This window comes from Symphalangus syndactylus, chromosome 11 (assembly GCF_028878055.3).
Source record: "Symphalangus syndactylus isolate Jambi chromosome 11, NHGRI_mSymSyn1-v2.1_pri, whole genome shotgun sequence".
Taxonomy (NCBI): Eukaryota; Metazoa; Chordata; class Mammalia; order Primates; family Hylobatidae; genus Symphalangus; species Symphalangus syndactylus.
This window is the reverse complement of record NC_072433.2, coordinates 21,386,177-21,405,743: the sequence shown is the minus strand read 5'-3', so window position 1 is coordinate 21,405,743 and position 19,567 is coordinate 21,386,177. Positions and strand designations below refer to the sequence as shown.

The window sequence follows — 19,567 nt, the reverse complement described above, 5'->3', positions numbered from 1 at the left end:
CCATATAGACATGCAATCGATCCAGTATTATTTGCTAAAATGACCATCCTTTGTCCCTGAATTCCAGTGGTATCTTTATTGTAAATCAGGTGATTATATATGTGTTGGCCTCCTCCTGAATCCTCCGTTCTTTTCCATTAGTCTATTTGTCTAATCTGGAGCCATTGTCATACTGTCTTAATAATGTGTGAAAGGGGGTTGGGCGTGGTGGCTCACGCCTGTAATCCCAGCATTTTGGGAGGCCGAGGCGGGTGGATCATGAGGTCAGGAGATCGAGACCATTCTGGCCAACATGGTGAAACCCATCCCTACGAAAGTACAAAAAATTAGCTGGGCATGGTGGTGGGTGCCTGTAGTCCCAGCTACTCGGAGGCTGAGGCACGGGAATCGCTTGAACCTGGGAGGCAGAAGTTGCAGTGAGCTGAGATTGCACCACTGCACTCCAGCCTGGGTGACAGAACGAGATTCTGTCTCAAAAAAAAATAAAATTAATAATAATAATAATAATGTGTGAAAGGAAACTATCTTAAAGCCCCAGAATCACTAAGCTAAAGGGAAAAGTGAAGCAGAGAACTGCTTAGGGCAAACCTGCCTCCCGTTCTATTCAATGCCACCCCTCTGCTCACTGAGATAAATGCATATCCTTTTGCCTCTTTTGGAGAGGCTCATCAGAACCTCAAAAGAATGCAACCATTTGTCTCTTATCTACCTATGACCTGGAAGCCCCCTCCTGGCTTTGGGAGTTGTCCCGCCTCTGCGGACGGAACCAATGTTCATCTTACATATGTTGATTGATGTCTCAGGTCTCCCTAAAATGTATAAAACCAAACTGTGCTCTGACCGCCTTGGACATATATCAGGACCTCCTGAGGTTGTGTTGGGTGTGCGTCCTCAACCTTGGCAAAATAAGCTTTCTAAATTAACTGAGACCTGTCTCAAATTTTGGGGGTTCACAAATGGGAAATTTTTTTGAGACAGGATCTCACTGTCTCCCAGGTGGGAGTGCAGGGACACGATCTGCAGCCTCAACCTCCTGGGCTCCAACGATCCTCCCACCTCAGCCTCATGGATAGCTGAGACTACAGGTACGCGCAACCACGCACAGCCAATTTGTTGTTGTTGTAGTTGTGGAGATGTGGTTTTGCCATGTTGACCAGGCTGGACTTGAACTCTTGGGCTCAAGTGATCCGCCCACCTCAGCTTCCTGAAGTGCTGGCATTACAGGCATGAGCCTCCACACCCGGCCAATAATGGGAACTTTATACTAAATCTTGCTATCTGGTATTATAAGTGTTCCAACTTTATTTTCTTTCAGAGTTTGTCTTGACTATTCTAGGTCTTTTCCATTTTATGTAAATTTTAAAATCAACTTTCCAATTCTCACAAAATGTCCTGATGGGATTTTTGTTGGGATTACATTGAATCTCCAGATCACTTTGGGGAGAGCTGACATCTTGACTCTGTTGAGTCTTTCGTGTAATGCACGTAGCATCTCTCTTCATTTATTTAGGCTGTCTTTAATTTTAATGTCTTGTTCATATTGATACAGACCTCTGGCACCTCTTTCGTTAGATTTATTCTTAAGCATTTGATGTTTATGTTATTGTAAATGATATTTTATTTAATTGATTTAAATAGTGTGGGAATAAATACCTCAGTAGCCATGAAATGAGAACCCTGGATTTTCCCAGGAGTATACATGACCTTCAAACAGAATGGAGAGTGGAGTGTTGAATTCAGAACAGCACATGTTGTTCAGAATTGCAGTTTATCTTGATAAGAAAATTAAACAAAGACATTCACATGATTACACCTATTTCTAGAATTTCTCCTTTTTTCACAGTCACCAGGACCAGGGGCTACAAGTTCCCGCGGTGCCTGGAACATAGGCATTGCTTCCCAGTTGCACTCCCTTATGGTCAGCAATTCTCTTCTCCAAAACTGAGCCACTGGAGACACACATATTGATATTTTGTACCATACACATTGATATTTTAAGCTTTTTAAAAGCTTCTTAAAAGTAGGATCATCCCTGACAGTTTGTAAATGAAGAACTTCCAAGATCCAGGCTGCTAAATCAAGTATTATCCTCAGACTAGCTTCCTGTCAGCAAAGACAGCCAACCAAGATGGGAAACCCACACAACCTGTCAAAACTTCCAAAGAGATGCTGCCTTTCCCAGCATGAAACTGGTCAGATGTCAAAGGCATGAGGACATTAGTATGAGTGTAAAAACTGACTCTATATTCAAAAGAATTCATATCAACCTTCCGCAATTTCTTCAACCTACCATGTTTGTGGGATGGGTCCCGGGAAACAAGGTAGGACCACATCGGTGTTTTTTCATTCACCATTATCTCTATACCCAGCAATGCCTGGCATACAACAGAGGCTCCGTCCGGTTGGTTGAAATGAATGGGTGATAAACATAGTCTCTGCCTTCAAAGAATTCAGAGTAGGGGCAGAAATAAAAACTGTAACACAAGTAAGTAATGCCTGTATTGTCAGCTTCTATCTGCAGTGGAGAAGATCCAGCCCTCAGAAGCATAAAAGCTGTCCGCAGAACCAGCCCTGCAGGTACTTGAGGAGAAAAGCCAGTCAACTCCTAGTAATAACAGGTAACATTGGGAGGGTTCTGTGTGCCAGGCACTGTGCTATGTGCTTTCTGTGTATTTACTCATTTAATTCTTCAACAGCCCATAAGCATTGGGTCTTTTTATTATCTAATAACCCCATTTTTTATAAATGGGGCACAGAGAGGATAAGTAACTTGTTCAAGGTAACACAGCTAGTAAAGACAGGAGCCAGGATTCAAACCCAGGCCAAGCCCTTGACCACCCTGGGGTGCTACCTCTCCCACATGATGAACTACACAGAATTCTCAAGACTCCCTCACATGTGCTGGGCACAGTGTCTCATGCCTATAATCCCAGCACTTGGGAGGACATGCTGGAGGATCGCTTGAAGCCAAGAGTTCAAGGTGAGCCTGGGCAACATAGGGAGACCCATCTCTACAAAAACAAAAAATAAAAAAATAAGAAGTTAGCCAGGCATAGTGGTATGCACCTGTAGTTCCCGCTACTCAGGGGACTGAGTGGGGAGGATCACTTGAGCCTGGGAGAGGCTGCAGTGAGCTCTGATTGTGCCACTGTACTCCAGCCTGGGCAACAGAGCAAGACCCTGTCTCAAAAATAAAATAAAAAAGATTCCTTCACATAATCAGCATCAAGGGCTCACCATTAGAGTCACTTTTAAGAGTCATCTGGAGACAGATCTTTCACTGGGTTAAGGCATTTCTTGCCTGGAAGGGATAACAAACTTGCTAGCTAACCACATTAGCCAGGCTAAGGGTGTCAATTCTACATGGCTATGGAAGCCCATTAAGAACCTTGTGTATCAGATTTAAACCATGACTGAGGCAGTGATGCCCAGCAAAGAGGATAAGGAGGACCTTAAAGCACTGGCACCCAAGGCTGGAGAAGCCTGAGGCTGCAAAGAGTTGGAGGTTTTCTCCAAGCATGACCCCTGTGTTGACCTTGGGGGCACTGGAGCAGGCAGAAACCACGTGGACCATGGCTGGGAAGCACATTAGGAAATAGATCAAGGAAACTACCTGACAAAGCATTTGGGCAAGAGTGCCCTGGGTGCCAGCCAGATGCAGAGAGGAGTTGAACTATGCACCCTGGTCATAGGACAGATCTCCAGAAGGAATGGAATTTAAATGGAGCTCTGCTTTTCAGCAGTCAGTGCAAGAAATCAAGGACTTGCATAAACTTGCCAAACCCCAAAGCAAATCCCCTCTCCACAAAAGAGGCACTGGGCTTGTCAGAGGGTGTGATCCACTGGATGCTGGCAGGCTGTTCTTCGGAGAGACTGAGAGATACTGGAAAACTCATCTCAGGGAATGATTGTTTGAAAGAACAAGGGAGTGAAAGAACATGAAGATGGGCCAACCTATTCACACACACACATATGTATGTGTGTATAGATATTTGTATATATGTGTTTTTATTTTTAAATGATTGTATCAGGATCTCAGATAGAGGTGAAATTCTAACCTACTCAGAGTAATTTCTTTTAGGTTCCCAAACCTGGGATCTGCATTTCTTTGCTCTGCTGAGGTAGGAAGGTGTCACTAGATCCATTAAGAACTGCAAACTCAACATCTATGAGAATGGTTGAAGCTCAAAAGGCTGGCCAGCTTCTCAAATACCCAGTGACTGAAATAACTGGCCAGTTTCTCAAATAGCCAAGGCAGTGCCAAGGTTACTACTCAGGAGAATGTCTTCCATGTGCCTGGGGCAGACAGGAAGTGTTCTGACCCTCTGCCCACAGCTTTGTTCCTGTACCCACCAACTCAAGTGATTAATGGGGTGGCAGGTGGTGCAGCAGCCAGGTGACCTTCACACACTGTAACTCCTTTCATTTCCTATGGGACACTTTCCAGATGGGGTTTTCAGCACTCAGGAAACCTCTTCGTGGCTGGCAGTAATGCAAGAAGTGCAGTGTTTATCCATTTCCTCTCCTGAAGCCCTGCCCTTTGGAGCCTCTTCCTTGTATTGCTGCCTGGGTATTTCACAAATTCCAGATCATTCCCACACTGTTCCTGCACACACACCACTATGCCCTGTCCCCTGCTGTCCTCTTGCATGTGACAAGCCACAGTGACTTTATTTCCTACGTGTCTAACCACAAGGCTCTTACAGAAATTTTCCCTGGCTGCCAAGACTCATTCAACATCACAGGTGGCCCAGACTAGAGGGTAGGTAACATTATTGTCTCAGAATGTTCTTATGGTGTGTTGGGACCAGAGATCTGTACCTGGAGGAAAAAGAGAAATCCTGAAACATGTTTTAGCCAAGTAGGAAGCACATAACATCTCTTCCAAGCAAATATAAAACTATAGTAGACCTCAGTCTGGCTTCTTTATTAGCTAGGATTAAATTTGACTGTGACTTAACAGGGATTCAAGCACACAAGGTCCCAGCCTGGGCAACATAGTGAAACCCCATGCCTACAAAAAATACAAAAATTAGCCAGGTGTGGTGGCACATACCTGTAGTCCCAGTTACTCTGGAGGCTGAGGTGGGAGGATCACTTGAGCCCAGGAGATTGAGGCTGCAGTGAGCCATGATCATGCCAGTGTACTCCAGCCTGGGTGACAGAGCAAGTGAGACCTCGTCTAAAAATTTTTTTTTTTAATTTTTAATTAAAAGCACACACACACACATACATACACACACACATACACACACAAGGTTCTGTTTTCTTAAGTAAAAAAGGTAGGGAAGTAGGCAGACAGAGCTGGTATTAGTGGCAGCATTAAGCTGTTTCCAGCTCTTGCCTCCCTCATCCCTGCAGAGTGACCCTGATCCTTAGGTCTAAAATGGATGCCAGAGCTCCAGCCATCATACCCATATTCCAGGCAGCAGCAGACTTTCCAGAAACTTCACACAATACTTTCACATGTATGTCATTGAATAGAACTTGGTCACAGGACCACATCCAACTATACTGAAAATCAGGAAATGTCTTTATGCTGCAAATCCAGAACATGGAACCATTGATATGGTTTGGCTGTGTCCCCACCCAAATCTCATCTTGAATTGTAGCTCCCATAATCCCTACGTGTCATGGAAGGGACCCGGTAGAAGGTAATTGAATCAGGGGGCAGTTACCCTCATGCTGTTCTCATGGTAGTGAGTTCTCATGAGATCTGATGGTTTTATAAGGGGCTTTCCCCCGACCTTCACTCTGCACTTCTCAATCTGCCGCCATGTGAAGAAGAACATGTTTGCTTCCCCTTCCACCATGATTGTAAGTTTCCTGAGAACTCCCCAGCAGTGCTGAACTGTGAGTCAATTAAACCTCTTTCCTTTATAAATTACCCAGTCTCAGGTATGTCTTTATTAGCAGCATGAGAACAGACTAAAACAGCCATCTACAAGATAACTGGGCTGATCTCACGAGAGGTTAATGTTCTAGATTAAAAGAAACTAGCTGGGCACAGTGGCTCACACCTGTAATCCCAGCACTTTGGCAGGCCAAGGTGGGCGGATCACCTGAGGTCAGGAGTTTGAGACCAGCCTGGCCAGCATAGTGAAACCCCGTTTCTACTAAAAATACAAAAAAAATTAGCCAGGTGTGGTGGCAGGCGCCTGTAATCCCAGCTACTTGGGAAGCTGAGGCAGGAGAATCGCTTGAACCAGGAGGTGGAGGTTGCAGTGAGCAGAGATTGCGCTATTGCACTCCAGCCTGGGCAACAGAGTGAGACTCCCTCTCAAAAAAAAAAAATAAATAGACCGGGCGCGGTGGCACATGCCTGTAATCCCGGCACTCTGGAAGGCCGAGGCTGGTGGATCACGAGGTCAGGAGATCAAGACCATCCTGGCTAACACAGTGAAACCCCGTCTCTACTAAAAAATACAAAAAATTAGCCAGGCGTAGTGGCGGGCGCCTGCAGTCCCAGCTACTCGGGAGGCTGAGGCAGGAGAATGGCGTGAACCCGGGAGGCGGAGCTTGCAGTGAGCCGAGATCACGCCACTGCACTCCAGCCTGGGCGACAGAGCGAGACTCCGTCTCAAAAAATAAAAATAAATAAATAAAATAAATAAACTAAAGAGGCATATGGATGAGCCTTGATTGGATATGGAAGATATTTTGGATTCAACAGGAGAAACTTGAACATGAACTCAGTGTTAGATGATATTAGCAAATCATGGTTAATTCTCTTATGTGTGATTATAGACTTATGGTTACATAGGAGCATGTACTTAAATAATGCAGGTTACAAAATACTTAGGAGTGAATCAAAATACACAATAAAAATAGGTTAAAAGATTGGCAGAGCCAACAGGGAAAAGATAGTAAGAATTACTGAGTGTAGGTGGAAGGAGTATGGATATCTATTATACTATTCTTTCAGATTTTCTGTATATCTAAATTTTCTTTTTTTTGAGACAGAGTCTTGCTCTGTCACCTTGGCTGGAGTGCAGTGGCACGATCCTGGCTCACTGTAGCCTCTGCCTCCCAGGTTCAAGCAATTCTCCTGCCTCAGCCTCCTGAGTAGCTGGGACTACAGACATGCGCCACCATGCTCGGCTGATACTTGTTTTCTTAGTAGAGACAGGGTTTCCCCATGTTGCCTAGGCTGGTCTAGAACTCCTGGCCTCAAGTGATCTGCCCATCTTGGCCTCCCAAAGTGCTGGGATTACAGGCATAAGCCACCATGCCCAACCTAAAATTCCTTATAATACAAATTATACAAATTACAGGAGGGTAATTATCTATTTGGGCTGACTGTTCCTCAGCTTTCTCATGTGAGGCTGATGGCCTCCTAGTGAAAATGAGTGAGGTTCCTGTCAGCATTCTGGAACCAGTTGACACTCCAGTCTGAGGATTGGGTTGAAGCCCATGATCTCAGCCAAGATGGATCTCAGAGCTGGTGGATGTGGGGAGAGAAAGCTGCCCTCCAGCCTCAGCTTCTCCAATAGTCTTCTGTCATCACCCAGCACTGCTGTGAGGATCCACAAATCCCATCACCTATTTGAGATAACAACATGGCAGAAGATAGAAAATGAATCTAAGACATCTTATATAGTGGAGACATCAGTACTCTGTCAGGACATGACTGGGTGGAGCAGAACAAATGCCAGACTTGAGATTAGGGGAATTTGTTGCCCCCTCCACCATTTCTGCCCATATCACCTTGGAGCAGATGCTTAATCTTTTTCCTTGCCTGTAAAATGGGGATTGTAATTGCCACCCTCACCTACTCCACAGAGCTGTCTGAGGCTCAAATAAGATAATGTGTGTGATTTCTGGAAAATGTGCAAGACCATTTGGAAGAAAACCTTACTTGTCCCTGAACTACTACTTCATCCTGTTGGGCTCGCATACAATTATCCACAGACCCCAGAACCAGGTGAACTTTTTCAAAACCCTGCTTGTGGTGGTTGAAAAATACCTCCACAAATTATTGGACATTCCTCCCTTCAAAAGTGGAAGCCACCACATTTTTCTTCACCAGCTTGCTTGGAAAAAAAGAAAACAAAAGTGGAAGCCCTTCCCTTGAGCGGTGGGCTGGACTAAATGACTTGCTTCTAACATAGGGTTGCCAGAGAAAATATATGATACCAAATGAAATTTGAGTTCAGATAAACAACAAATAAATTTTAGAATAAGTATGTCCCGAATACTGCATGGGATAGACGATAGACTTATACTAAAAGTGTATTCATTGTTTATCTCAAATTCAAATTTAACTGGGCATCCTTTTGTTTTAGTTTTGCTTAAACTAGCAACTCTATTCCAATGTGTAGAATGAGGCTGGACACAGTAGTTCATGCTTGTAATCCTAGCACTTTGGGAGGCCAAGGCTGGAGGATCACTTGAACCCAGGAGTTTGAGACCAGCCTGGGCAACATAGTAAGACCCAATCTCTACAAAAAAATACAAAACTTAGGGAGCCCTAGGGGCATGTGCCTGTAGTCCCAGCTACTCAGGAGGCTGAGGTGGGAGGATTGCTGGAGCCTAGGAGGTTGCAGTGAGCCGTGATCATGCCATTGCACTCCAGCCTGGGTGACAGAGCAAGACCCTGTCTCTATAAATAAAATTAGAATGAATGTGGCATAAGTAATGATGTGTGACTTCCAAAACTAGGTCATAAAGGCACTGTAGCTTCCACCTTGCTCCCTCTTAGATCACTCACTCTGGAGAAGCTGGACGCCATGTTGTGAGGACACTCAAGCAGCCCTATGGAGAGGTTCACCTACACTTCCTGCCAACAGCTTGCATCGGGAGGAGATGCTCATACCCTGGGGGCTCCAGTTCTAAATGAATCCTGGCCTCATGGTTTAGGGAAGTTATTTAATCTCTCAAAGCCCTTGTTTTATCTGTAACTATGGGTATACTAATATCTATTTTCAGGACCCATTTGTGATAATCAGAAATATCAAAAATAATAGTTAACATTTCTTACAAATTTAGAATATGCTAAGCACTATTCTAAGCACTTCACATTTAATCCATGTAGTAACCCTCTGAGATCGGTGCTGTCCTTATTCCCATTTTACACATTGGGAAACTGAGGCACACAAAATTTACATGATCACCCACAGCTAATAAGTATGTAATGTGATGGGCACATAATATGCATCTTTTTTTTTTTTTTTTTTTTTTTTTTAAGACAGAGTCTTGCTCTTGTTGCCCAGGCTGGAGTGCAATGGCCTAATCTTGGCTCACCGCAAACTTCTGGCCCCCGGGTTCAAGTGATTCTCCTGCCTCAGCCTCCCGAGTAGCTGGTATTACAGGCATGTGCTACCATGCACAGCTAATTTTTGTATACTTTGTAGAGATGGGGTTTCACCATGTTGCCCAGGCTGGCCTCGAACTCCTGAGCTCAAGCAATCCTCCCTCCTTGGCCTCCCAAAGTGCTGGGATTACAGGCTTGAGCCACTGCACCCAGCCTGCATCCTTTTATTTTTTTTGAGACAGAGTCTTGCTCTGTCGCTCAGGCTGGAGTGAAGTGGCACCATCTTGGCTCACTGCAACCTCCACCACTCAGGTTCAAATGATTCTCCTACCTCAGCCTCCCGAGTTGCTGGGACTACATATAGGTGCGCACCACCACACCCGGCTAATTTTTGTATTTTTAGTGGAGACGGGGTTTCGCCATGTTGCCCAGGCTGGTCTCAAAATTCTGGCCTCAAGTAATCTGCCCACCTCAGCCTCTCAAAGTGCTGGGATTACAGGTGTGAGCCACCATGCCCGGCCAATATTTATCTTTTTAAAAGTTGCTGTTGCGGGTGGCTCACACCTGTAATCCCAGCACTTTGGGAGGCCGAGGTGGCAGATCACTTCAGGTCAGGAGTTCGAGACCAGCCTGGCCAACATGGTGAAACCCCATCTCTACTAAAAATACAAAAAATTAGCTGGGCATGGTGGCGAGCGCCTGTAATCCTAGCTACTCTGGAGGCTGAGGTGGGAGAATCGCTGGAACTCGGGAGGTGGAGGTTGCAGTGAGCTGAGATCGCACCACTGCCTGCACTCCAGCCTGGGAAACAGAGTGAGACTCCGTCTCAAAAAAAATTAATTAATTAATTAATTTAAAAATTTGCTGTTAGCATATCATTGAACCTTCCAAACCACTGTTTTTACAGTTGAGAAAACAGGGCCTCAGAGAGGTTAGGTAAATCTTACAAGGCTGACTCCAATGTCTATACATCCACCCTACACCCAGTGAGTTTGGGGTCAATAGCACACCGCCTGGTGCCCTCCTGCCCCACCCCTAGATGGGATGGGCCGTTTTCCTGATATACCCCTAAGTCCTCTGCCGGTGCTCCTGGTTCATGGACATTACTAATCACTACCAAGGATTGGTATTGTCAAATTTTGCCCCCAGACAAGATCGACTTGAGAGATGCATCTAAATTAAACTATGTACACAATTAGAACAAAGAGGAGTCTGGACTTCTCAAAAATACTAAGAGGTTTTCCTTTAATCAGCATTTTTGAAAGCTCCAAACGCAATTGGCAGTCTCTCTAAATTTTTAAAGGAGACTAACCACAACAATTAACCAATGTCTCTAAAACAGAGACCCCTGTATCTCCCTGCTCCCCCACTTGCATTCCACCTCCATTTTTTCCATCTCACCACCACTGTCTTTGCCTGGAACATTGCAAGGACCCTGAGGGTACCAGCAAAAGCCCTTTGAGCCCCTCCAGCTCCTCCAAGATTGCAGACAACTGGCTGCATTTCTCCTGAGTCTCAGACTCCCCACCCAATTCCGGTCCTGAGTTCTGTTCAGCTAGATATTCTCACTCCTCGATGAAGTGGTGAGTTTTTCCTTGAGACTTTTTGTTTCTCAGGAAGGGGGTAATCTGGGGTTCTCCCCTGTGTGCACGTGGATAACTGTATGCCATTTCTCCTGCTCAACTCCTTTGTGAGGTGATTTTTTCAGTGAACTTTCAGAAGGCAAAGGGGAAGCTTTCCCTTGGACCCTACAGTTTTGGTGCTGTGGCCAGGCTCTCTGCTCTTCTAGAAGCCACGGTAAAGGGAACCCAGGGTTTGACAATGGGCAAAAGGGTAAGAATTCCTCAACAGTCAGGCTCCCAGCCTGTCTTCCTGTGAAACCCAGTTGAGCAGACAGGAAAAAATAACCATTTATCTCCTCTACATAATCTCGATTAATGGGAGTGATATGGTTTGGCTCTGTGTTTTCCACAAAAATCTCACCTTGAATTGTAGTAATCCCCATGTGTCATGGGAGGGACCCAGTGGGAGGTAATTGAATCATGGGGGCAGATTTTTCCCGTGCTGTTCTCCTGATAGTAAGTCTCACAAGATCTGATAGTTTTATAAAGGGGAGTTCCCCTGCACATGCTCTCTCTTGCCTGCCGCCATGTATGACATCCCTTTGCGCTTCCTTCGTCTTCCACCATGATTGTGAGGCCTTTCCAGCCATGTGAAACTGTGAGTCCATTAAATGTCTTTTCTTTATAAATTACCCAGTCTCAGGTATGTCTTTGTTAGCAGCAGAGAACTGACTTATTCAGGGAGAAAAGGATTTGTGTGACTAGTTTTGGGTATAGAACTCTGGTGTGCTTTTTGGTAGTTTTTGGTATGAATATTCTTATTGTTTAATCCCTTTAACTGACTGAAATAGTGTTTTCCTTTGTCTTCATCTTCCTGTGTCGTTCTGTCACCAAGAGGGGTAGAACACGAGGCTAAGCCCCTAGAAGCCTGCCTATTCAAGCCAGCCCTGCAGACTGCTCAGTTTGTGGTTCCAATCAACATACTTTTTTGAGACAGGGTCTTGCTCTGCCGCTCAGGCTGGAGGGCAGTGGCACAATCATGGCTTACTGCAGCCTCAACCTCCAGGGCTCAAGCAGTCCTCTCACCTGAGCCTCCTGAGTAGCTGGGACTACAGGTGGTTGCCACCACACCTGGCCAAATTTTGAAATTTTTTATAGAGACAAGGTCTCTTTTCTGTCCCAATAAAAGTACACACATTAAAAAAAGCAACAGGGTCTCACTGTGTTGCCCAGGTTAGTCCCGAACTCCTGGTGTTACTGGTTGAAGGTGTCCAGGTTCCTGGAGTCTTGAACAAAGAATTGGACAAAATGCACAAACAGAGCAAGGAAACAATGAAGCAACAAAGCAGAGATTTGTTGAAAATGAAAGTGCACTCCACAGGGTGGGAGCGGGCCTGAGCACAGGGGCTCAAGACCTCCACTATAGAATTTTCTGGGGTTTCAATACCCTCTAGAGGTTTCCATTGATTACTTGGTGTATGTCCTATGTAAATGAAGAGGATGAAGTAAAGTTACAAAGTCATTTACTCAGTGTATGCCCTATGTAAATGAAGAGGGTATTTCCTGTCATAGCTGAAGTGTTTCCACTTGATTTAGTTCTAGGAAGTCAGCGTGAATCAGCCTTATGTTCCCTATCTCCAGACCCTATTCTCCTACCTCACTGGGCTCAAGCAGTTCTCCCACCTTGGCCTCCCAAAGTGCTGGGATTACAGGTACGAGCGGCAGTGCCTGGCTTCAACACACATTTTGTTCTGAACATGTCAAGTTCTTGGAGGAGTTTGTCTTAAGAAGTCACTGTGGGGGCTGGGCACGGTGGCTCACACCTGTAATCCCAGCATCTTGGGAGGCCAAGGTGGGCAGATCACGAGGTCAGGAGTTCAAGACCAGCCTGGCCAACATAGTGAAACCCGGTCTGTACTAAAAGTACAAACAATTAGCTGGGTGTGTTGGCACGTGCCTATAGTCCCAGCTACCTGGGAGGCTGAGGCAGGAGAATCACTGGAACCCAGGAGGCGGAGGTTGCAGTGAGCCGAGATCACACCACTGCACTTCCAGCCTGGGCGACAGAGTGAGACTCCATTTCAAAAAAAAAAAAAAGAAAAGAAGTCACTGTGGGGCTTCTCTCGTCTCAACCCTCGTTGCCTGGTTAGTCCTGGGAAAGTCCAATTCCAAGAGGGTCTGCCCAGTGTCACAGATTGACAGGTCTGTGACTGGCCACCCCCCACAGACTTATAGGTTGCTGGAGGCAGCATATGCACAAACACCATCATCTTTAACCATCTGTGGCAACAAGAGTCTTTTGCCAACTTAGCCTATTCCTGGGAGTGAACTTTTTTGCGTAGGGGGATATTTGGCATTGCCTCTTCTATACCCTTTCCAGGAAACACCTGTTTCTTAACTGGTTAAAAAAAAAAAAAAAAAAAAAACTTACTCTACATCTGGAAAATTACATTCTGGACTTTCCATAAAGAGGCTATTGGATTGTGCCGTTATTGAAATGAGTACATCATTGAAAATTCTAAATGTCAATGGCCAGAAAACAGATCCTTTAAATTACCCTCCTAAATTTTAAAAATATCTTAGAGATCTCTCATTCTAAACAAATGCCTTCTTTGTATTTATAAAAAGATTAAGTTAAAATATAAACACAGTTAATAGTTTCATGGCTAGCCTTAGAAATTCTCTTGACAAAATTAAAGAGCAAAAACATGATCTAAAACAAAGTTAAAATAATTTTTCTGCTCAAACTGCCTGCTTTTGATCCTCTGTAGGATTTACAAAAAGCCCTCCACTCTATGGTATAGTGGCTGAGATTCTGTGCTCTTGTGGCTGTAGCCCAGGTTCCATTCCCAGTCAGGGAAGCAATCCCATTTGTTTTAAATTGTTTGACTATTGACCTTTTTTGGGTACCGATTTGTTATTGATCCTTTTTCCTTCCATGAACGCTTAGGAGTGTCATGGCTAGCCTTGGAAATTCTCTTGACAAAATTAAAGAGCTAAAACATAACCTAAAACATGATTTGATTTCCCGTCTTTTTCCTTCTATGGGGCATATGGGGCCTTTGGGCCTTTATGCATAGGTGCTCAGCTGAGAAGCTGAGATCCTAGAAAATATGGCCAGTTAGAAGTATAAGTTGTATTCCATTTGTGGCTAAAAAGACTTTTTATCTTTGGGCTGACTTTGGGGTAGTTCTGGATCTTGTGAGGACTGCTTTGCACCTCTTGGAGATGCCTGGTTCATCTTTGACTAACCAAGTCATAACCTTGGTTAAGGGTTATTGCTTTTGGTTAACTATTTGAAAAGGTACCTTTGGTTCAAAAGAAAAAACAAGCTAACTAAAGTTTTTATAAAAGGTAGGCCCTCAGGTAAAAATAGACTTCCTAAGTCCAAGCATGGAAAAGACTGCTTTTACCCTGTTAAAGGGCTCAATAATCTAATCAGGAAACAACCTAATTTAAAAAGACCAGTCTAATTAGATTGGTCTCCAAAATATTTTCTGGAATTTAGCTGGCTATTTTGAAATTCTTTGTAAAATAAATTTACACATATAAAAAATCTCCATTTGTAAAGGCATCTGTATCCCCGCACTTAAACCACTAGAAACTTTCCAACAAGGAAGATGTCTTAAAGTTTACATAAGAAACCTTAAATTTGTTTAAGACATTTTTCCTGGAAAGCTTGTCTTGACTGGGCTTTTACCTACCCCTTTTTGTCTTGGCAAATAATGGTGTTTATATCTAAGTTCTGTGTCTTTGAAATGTAAATTTTTACCAAAGAAGTCCTGTCTTTGAGAGTACAAATTTCAGGTTGCCTAGCTAACAACTGCTCAGAGCTTGATAGTCTGTCTGCAGGGGGGAGAAAAACTATTTGAAAACTGGCAAATGAAGAACCTTGTAAAGCTATAAAATCTTCTTCTGTCTGTATGTTTATATGTGTCATGTGTATGTGATATTTCACTACCAAAATATATGAAAGAGCTCTAATTAGTTGGCTTAATGAAAAAGTAAGTGCTTAAATCAAAATACTGTATCAGAAAAATAGAAACTAACTCAAATGCTTTTTAGCTCATGTGACTCTAGTAATCTCTGGTAAATAAAACTAGTTTAAATTGTTGGCAAAATTAAATGTCTTCAGAATTGTCCATATTAAATTTGACTCAGACTTCTTGCCTGAATGTACTGGTCAGACAGGTTTAGGTGGTTTCTGTAGATGTTTTTGTTTTTGCTTTTGCTTTTGTTTTTGTTTTTGTTGAGACAGAGTCTCACTCAGTCACCCAGACTGGAGTGCAGTGGTGCAATCTCGGCTCACCGAAACCTCTGACTCCCTGGTTCAAGCGATTCTTCTGCCTCAGCCTCCCAAGTAGCTGGGACTACACGCACATGCCACCACACCCAGCTAATTTTTGTATTTTTGGTTGAGACAGGGTTTCACCATGTTGGCCAGGATGGTCTCAATCTCGTGACCTCGTGATCCGCCCACCCCGGCCTCCCAAAGTACTGGGATTACAGGTGTGAGCCACTGCGCCCAGCCTGTAGATGTTTTAAGGTCATAAAACTGTTGTTTTGTCTGTGAGCTAAAGCTGTGAGGGTTGGCTGTTGGGCTCCCCAAAGCCTTGGACATATCTTACTGTCAGCTTCTTTTCGGTTTTGAGCATCTGGATTCTAGGGTCTGGACAGGTTGGCCATGGTGGGACCTGGGGACATGTCCTCAGTTCCTGATCACCAGCTGTAAGGCAGAACCAAGCGCAATATGGCCCCATCCTCCCTGGCCCAGCTTTGCCTCCTTGCCATGCTGGGATGGGTTGGATTCTCCAGGCATTATCTTCACAACTCTGTCCTGTCCTGAGCTCTATACTTGGTGGCCCCAACAAGGCCTGCCCTTCATAGCTGTCCTTGGGTGCCACATGGACACTTGAGATGCAAGATGACAGAAAAAAACATTAGGAAGGGTACCTGTGTCATCATTTCAAATTATTAATTTAAAAATCTTAAAATCATGCTATGTTAAATAATAGGTAATCATAGAATGTCTAAGTCACCTATATGGTATAGAAAACAATATATTTAGATCTGTTAATAAAAAATTGAGGAAACAAAATGGTTTTCATCTACAAATAGTGATATAAAATAATTCAACATCACTTCCTAAGTTTTCCACTAGAAATTAGGGCTACTAAGAGTTAAAATTATAGTTAATATATATAAGTAAAACTACTAGATATGCCTGTAATCCCAGCACTTTGGGAGGCCGAGGCAGGTGGATCACCTGAGGTCAGGCGTTTGAGACCAGCCTGGCCAACATGGTGAAACCCCGTCTCTACTAAAAATACAATAATTAGCCAGGTGTGGTGGCAGGCTCCTATAATCCCAGCTACTCTGGAGGTTGAGGCAGGAGAATCACTTGAATCTGGGAGGCGGAGGTTGCAGTGAGCCGAGATCACACCATTGCACTCCAGCTTGTGCAACAAGTGTGAAACTCAGTCTCAAAAAAATATATATATATATCTAGCAGGTGTCTGCTCACTTTACACTCTGCTTGGCCCAAGTTGTTCAATTGTCATAAGTTTCTTAGCCACATGAGTCCCACCAGGGGACTAGATGGACCCAGGGCAAGTAGCCACACCATGCTGGCAACAATATGTGATAGAGCATAAAATGGTCATCAGTGCTGCCTATGGCAAGTTTCTACCAAAAGGGGGAAAATGACGAGTTATACCCCCAGGTGACAGACAAGATGGACTCCCTGAGGCTCAGAAGTTAAAAGCAGAACCAAGAGGCCATGGCAGGGTGAGGGAGTGGTAACACTGTGTCCTTGGAAAGTGTTGCAAAATCTGTTTTTCTGCAACCAAGTCAAAGAACAGTGCCTGAAAACAACCGTACCTGGAAATTCCCGAACTGACCACCAGCAGACCACCAGGTCCCAACTGACCAACCATGTGGAACCAGCCAATGAAGACACTGGTGATTTGGGGCTTAAACGTCATCCAATCAAGACTGTTCCTGGCCAGACACAATGGCTCACACCTGTAATCACAGCACTTTTGGAGGCTGAAGCAGGAGGATCACTTGAGCTCAGGAGTTTGAGACCAGTCTGAGTGAGACTCCATGTCTACAAAAAATTTTTTAAATAGCCAAGCATGGTGGTGCACACTCAGGAGGCTGAGGTGGGAAGACTCTTTGAGCCTGGGAGGTCAAGGTTGCAGTGAGCCATGATTGTGCCACTGCACTCTAGCATGGGTGACAAAGCAAGACACTTAAGACTGTTCCTCACTCCTCTCCGGTGGTTTCTTGCTTTTATAACGTCCTACTCTCTCACACATTCTCTGAGCGCACTTTCATTTTACACCAAAGCCTGTGTCTCCCCAGTCTGCAGACTGCCTTCAGAAAACAAAGTTCTCCCTTTTGCTTCAGCAAATCTCATGGTCTTTTGTTAACAGTATGGATTTAAATTAGAAGCCCTAATTCACATATGGCCCACAAACCAGTTTCAATGGACTGGCACAATATCAGTTCATGTCTTAAAAACTGGAGATGATCCACAAAACATGCAGATTTCTGCCTTCTCTTATTTTTATTTATTTATTTTTTAAGATGGAGTCTTGCTCTGTTGCCAGGCTGGAGTGCAGTGGTACGATCTTGGCTCACTGCAATCTCCGCCTCCCAAGTTCAAGTGATTCTCCTGCCTCAGCCTCCCAAATAGCTGGGATTACAGGTGCATGCCACCACACCCAGCAAATTTTGCTATTTTTAGTAGAGACAGAGTTTCACCATGTTGGCCAGCATGGTCTTTTTTTTTTTTTTGAGACGGAGTTTCGCTCTTGTTGCCCAGGCTGGAGTGCAATGGCGCGATCTTGGCTCACCGCAACCTCTGCCTCCCAGGTTCAAGCGATTCTTCTGCCTCAGCCTCCCTAGTAGCTGGGATTACAGGCATGTGCCACCACGCCCGGCTAATTTTGTATTTTTAGTAGAGACGGGTTTCTCCATGTTGGTGAGGCTGGTCTCGAACGCCTGACCTCAGGTGATCCGCCTGCCTCGGCCTCCCAAAGTGCTGGGATTACAGGCGTGAGCCACCATGCCCAGCGGCTAGGATGGTCTTGATCTCTTGACTTCGTGATCCACCCACCTCGGCCTCCCAAAATGCTGGGATTACAGGCATGAGCTACCACGCCCGGCCTGCCTTCTCTTATTAAAGGCTGGCCAGCGTTGTGGGCAGCAAACCAGCTGGAGTGCAAAAGCAAGGTCTTCTTCCAGATGGAGCCCGTGCCTCCCATCTGCTGCTGAGAGCAGAGCTGAGTGAGTCCTCGGTGTCCTGCCAACTTGATTTTCCTACCCAGGGGCACTGAGTAAGCACCACCAGGAAGCTACTGAGCTAGTCAAGTTACACCCTTGGCCTCCAAGATGGAAGTAAGCAAATCATCTCCACGCTACATCACAGTTCCCCACTTGTCCTTGAGACTGCCATTCTGACTGGATGTTTTCCTCGTGGGGAAAACAGACTAAAAAAAGTATTGGCTACAGAACTTGACCCAGAAGCAGCCTATCAGAAAGTCAGTGGGGAAATGGATTCTTTCAAAATACTGAGTGTATATGACCTGACGTACCTGCCCCTTTGAAGGAAGGTGGTGCATGTACGAACCTCAGCCCTTTCTGATACAGAACTGAGCCTATGGTAGGAGAGAGGAGAGAAAAAGAGAGAAATGCATGTGGCAATCACTCTGGCTGCAGCCCAAAGTAACTTGCTAAACCCTCCATTTCTTTTCTCTTTTTTTTTTTTTTTTTTAAACCAAGGGGGAGCCATAATGCAAGCTATTCCTAGTGGAAAAGTTGAGAAGGAAGAACAGCTTATTCCAGACCAGTGACATTGAAATTCCCATGTGGAACAACGTAAGAGGAAAGAGGCCTTCCCTTACAAAGCTGGACAGTCCTCTCTCATGGCAATTTGGCAGTAAGTATCAACATGCTCAGTGTGTATAACCTTTGCCCAAGCAATACCACTTCTGGGAACCTACAGGAATTCTACAGAAGACCACAAAGATACATAAGCCCTGAGCACTGAAGCACTGTCTGATGTGAAAACCTGAAAATATCCTTTGTGTTTACCCATAAGCAAACATTGATGCATTTATGCCGTGAAAAGGGCTGTTAGAGCAAGGCCGATCTGAGGGATGAATATTGAAGTATATAATTATGATGACACGTGAGAAAAGTCAGTCACAGAATAGGATTCGCTTACTGCTTATATTTAACTGATATGAAATTGGCAAGCAAAGACAATTATGCACTCCACACAAGAGTGAGTGATGTAAATAACATTTGGAATTCTGCACACCCTTCCACCATTCTTAGTCCCAAAGAGAGACACAGGCATCATCAATCTCCCAGGTTTCCCAGCATTGAGAGCTGCTCTGGTGTCTGAGTGTGGCTTCCAGCATTAAGAAAAACAGGTATCCTTGGGCCGGGCGAGGTGGCTTTCACCTGTAATCCCAGCTCTTTGGGAGGCTGAGGCGGGCAGATTGCCTGAGGTCAGGAGTTTGAGACCAGCCTGGCCAACATGGTGAAACCCCGTCTCTACTAAAAAATACAAAAATTGGCCAGACACGCTGGCTCACGCCTGTAATCTCAGCACTTTGGGAGACTGAGGCGGGCGGATCATGAGGTCAGGAGATCGAGACCATCCTGGCTAACACGGTGAAACCCTGTCTCCACTAAAAATACAAAAAACTAGCCAGGCGTGGTGGCAGGCGCCTGTAGT

General features: G+C 44.7%; 1 protein-coding gene across 1 annotated transcript in view; it reads left to right on the top strand.

The window, feature by feature from the left end:
- The window catches only part of TXNL4B (thioredoxin like 4B), a 65,903-nt gene extending 46,882 nt beyond the window's left edge, over positions 1-19,021 (top strand). The window contains exons 4-5 of the mRNA XM_063611716.1: positions 2,509-2,618; positions 18,604-19,021. Of these exons, the coding sequence (XP_063467786.1) occupies positions 2,509-2,618; positions 18,604-18,674 (181 nt within the window). The 3' untranslated portion in view covers positions 18,675-19,021. The remainder of the gene's footprint in view (positions 1-2,508; positions 2,619-18,603) is intronic.
- Positions 19,022-19,567: the final 546 nt, after the last annotated feature.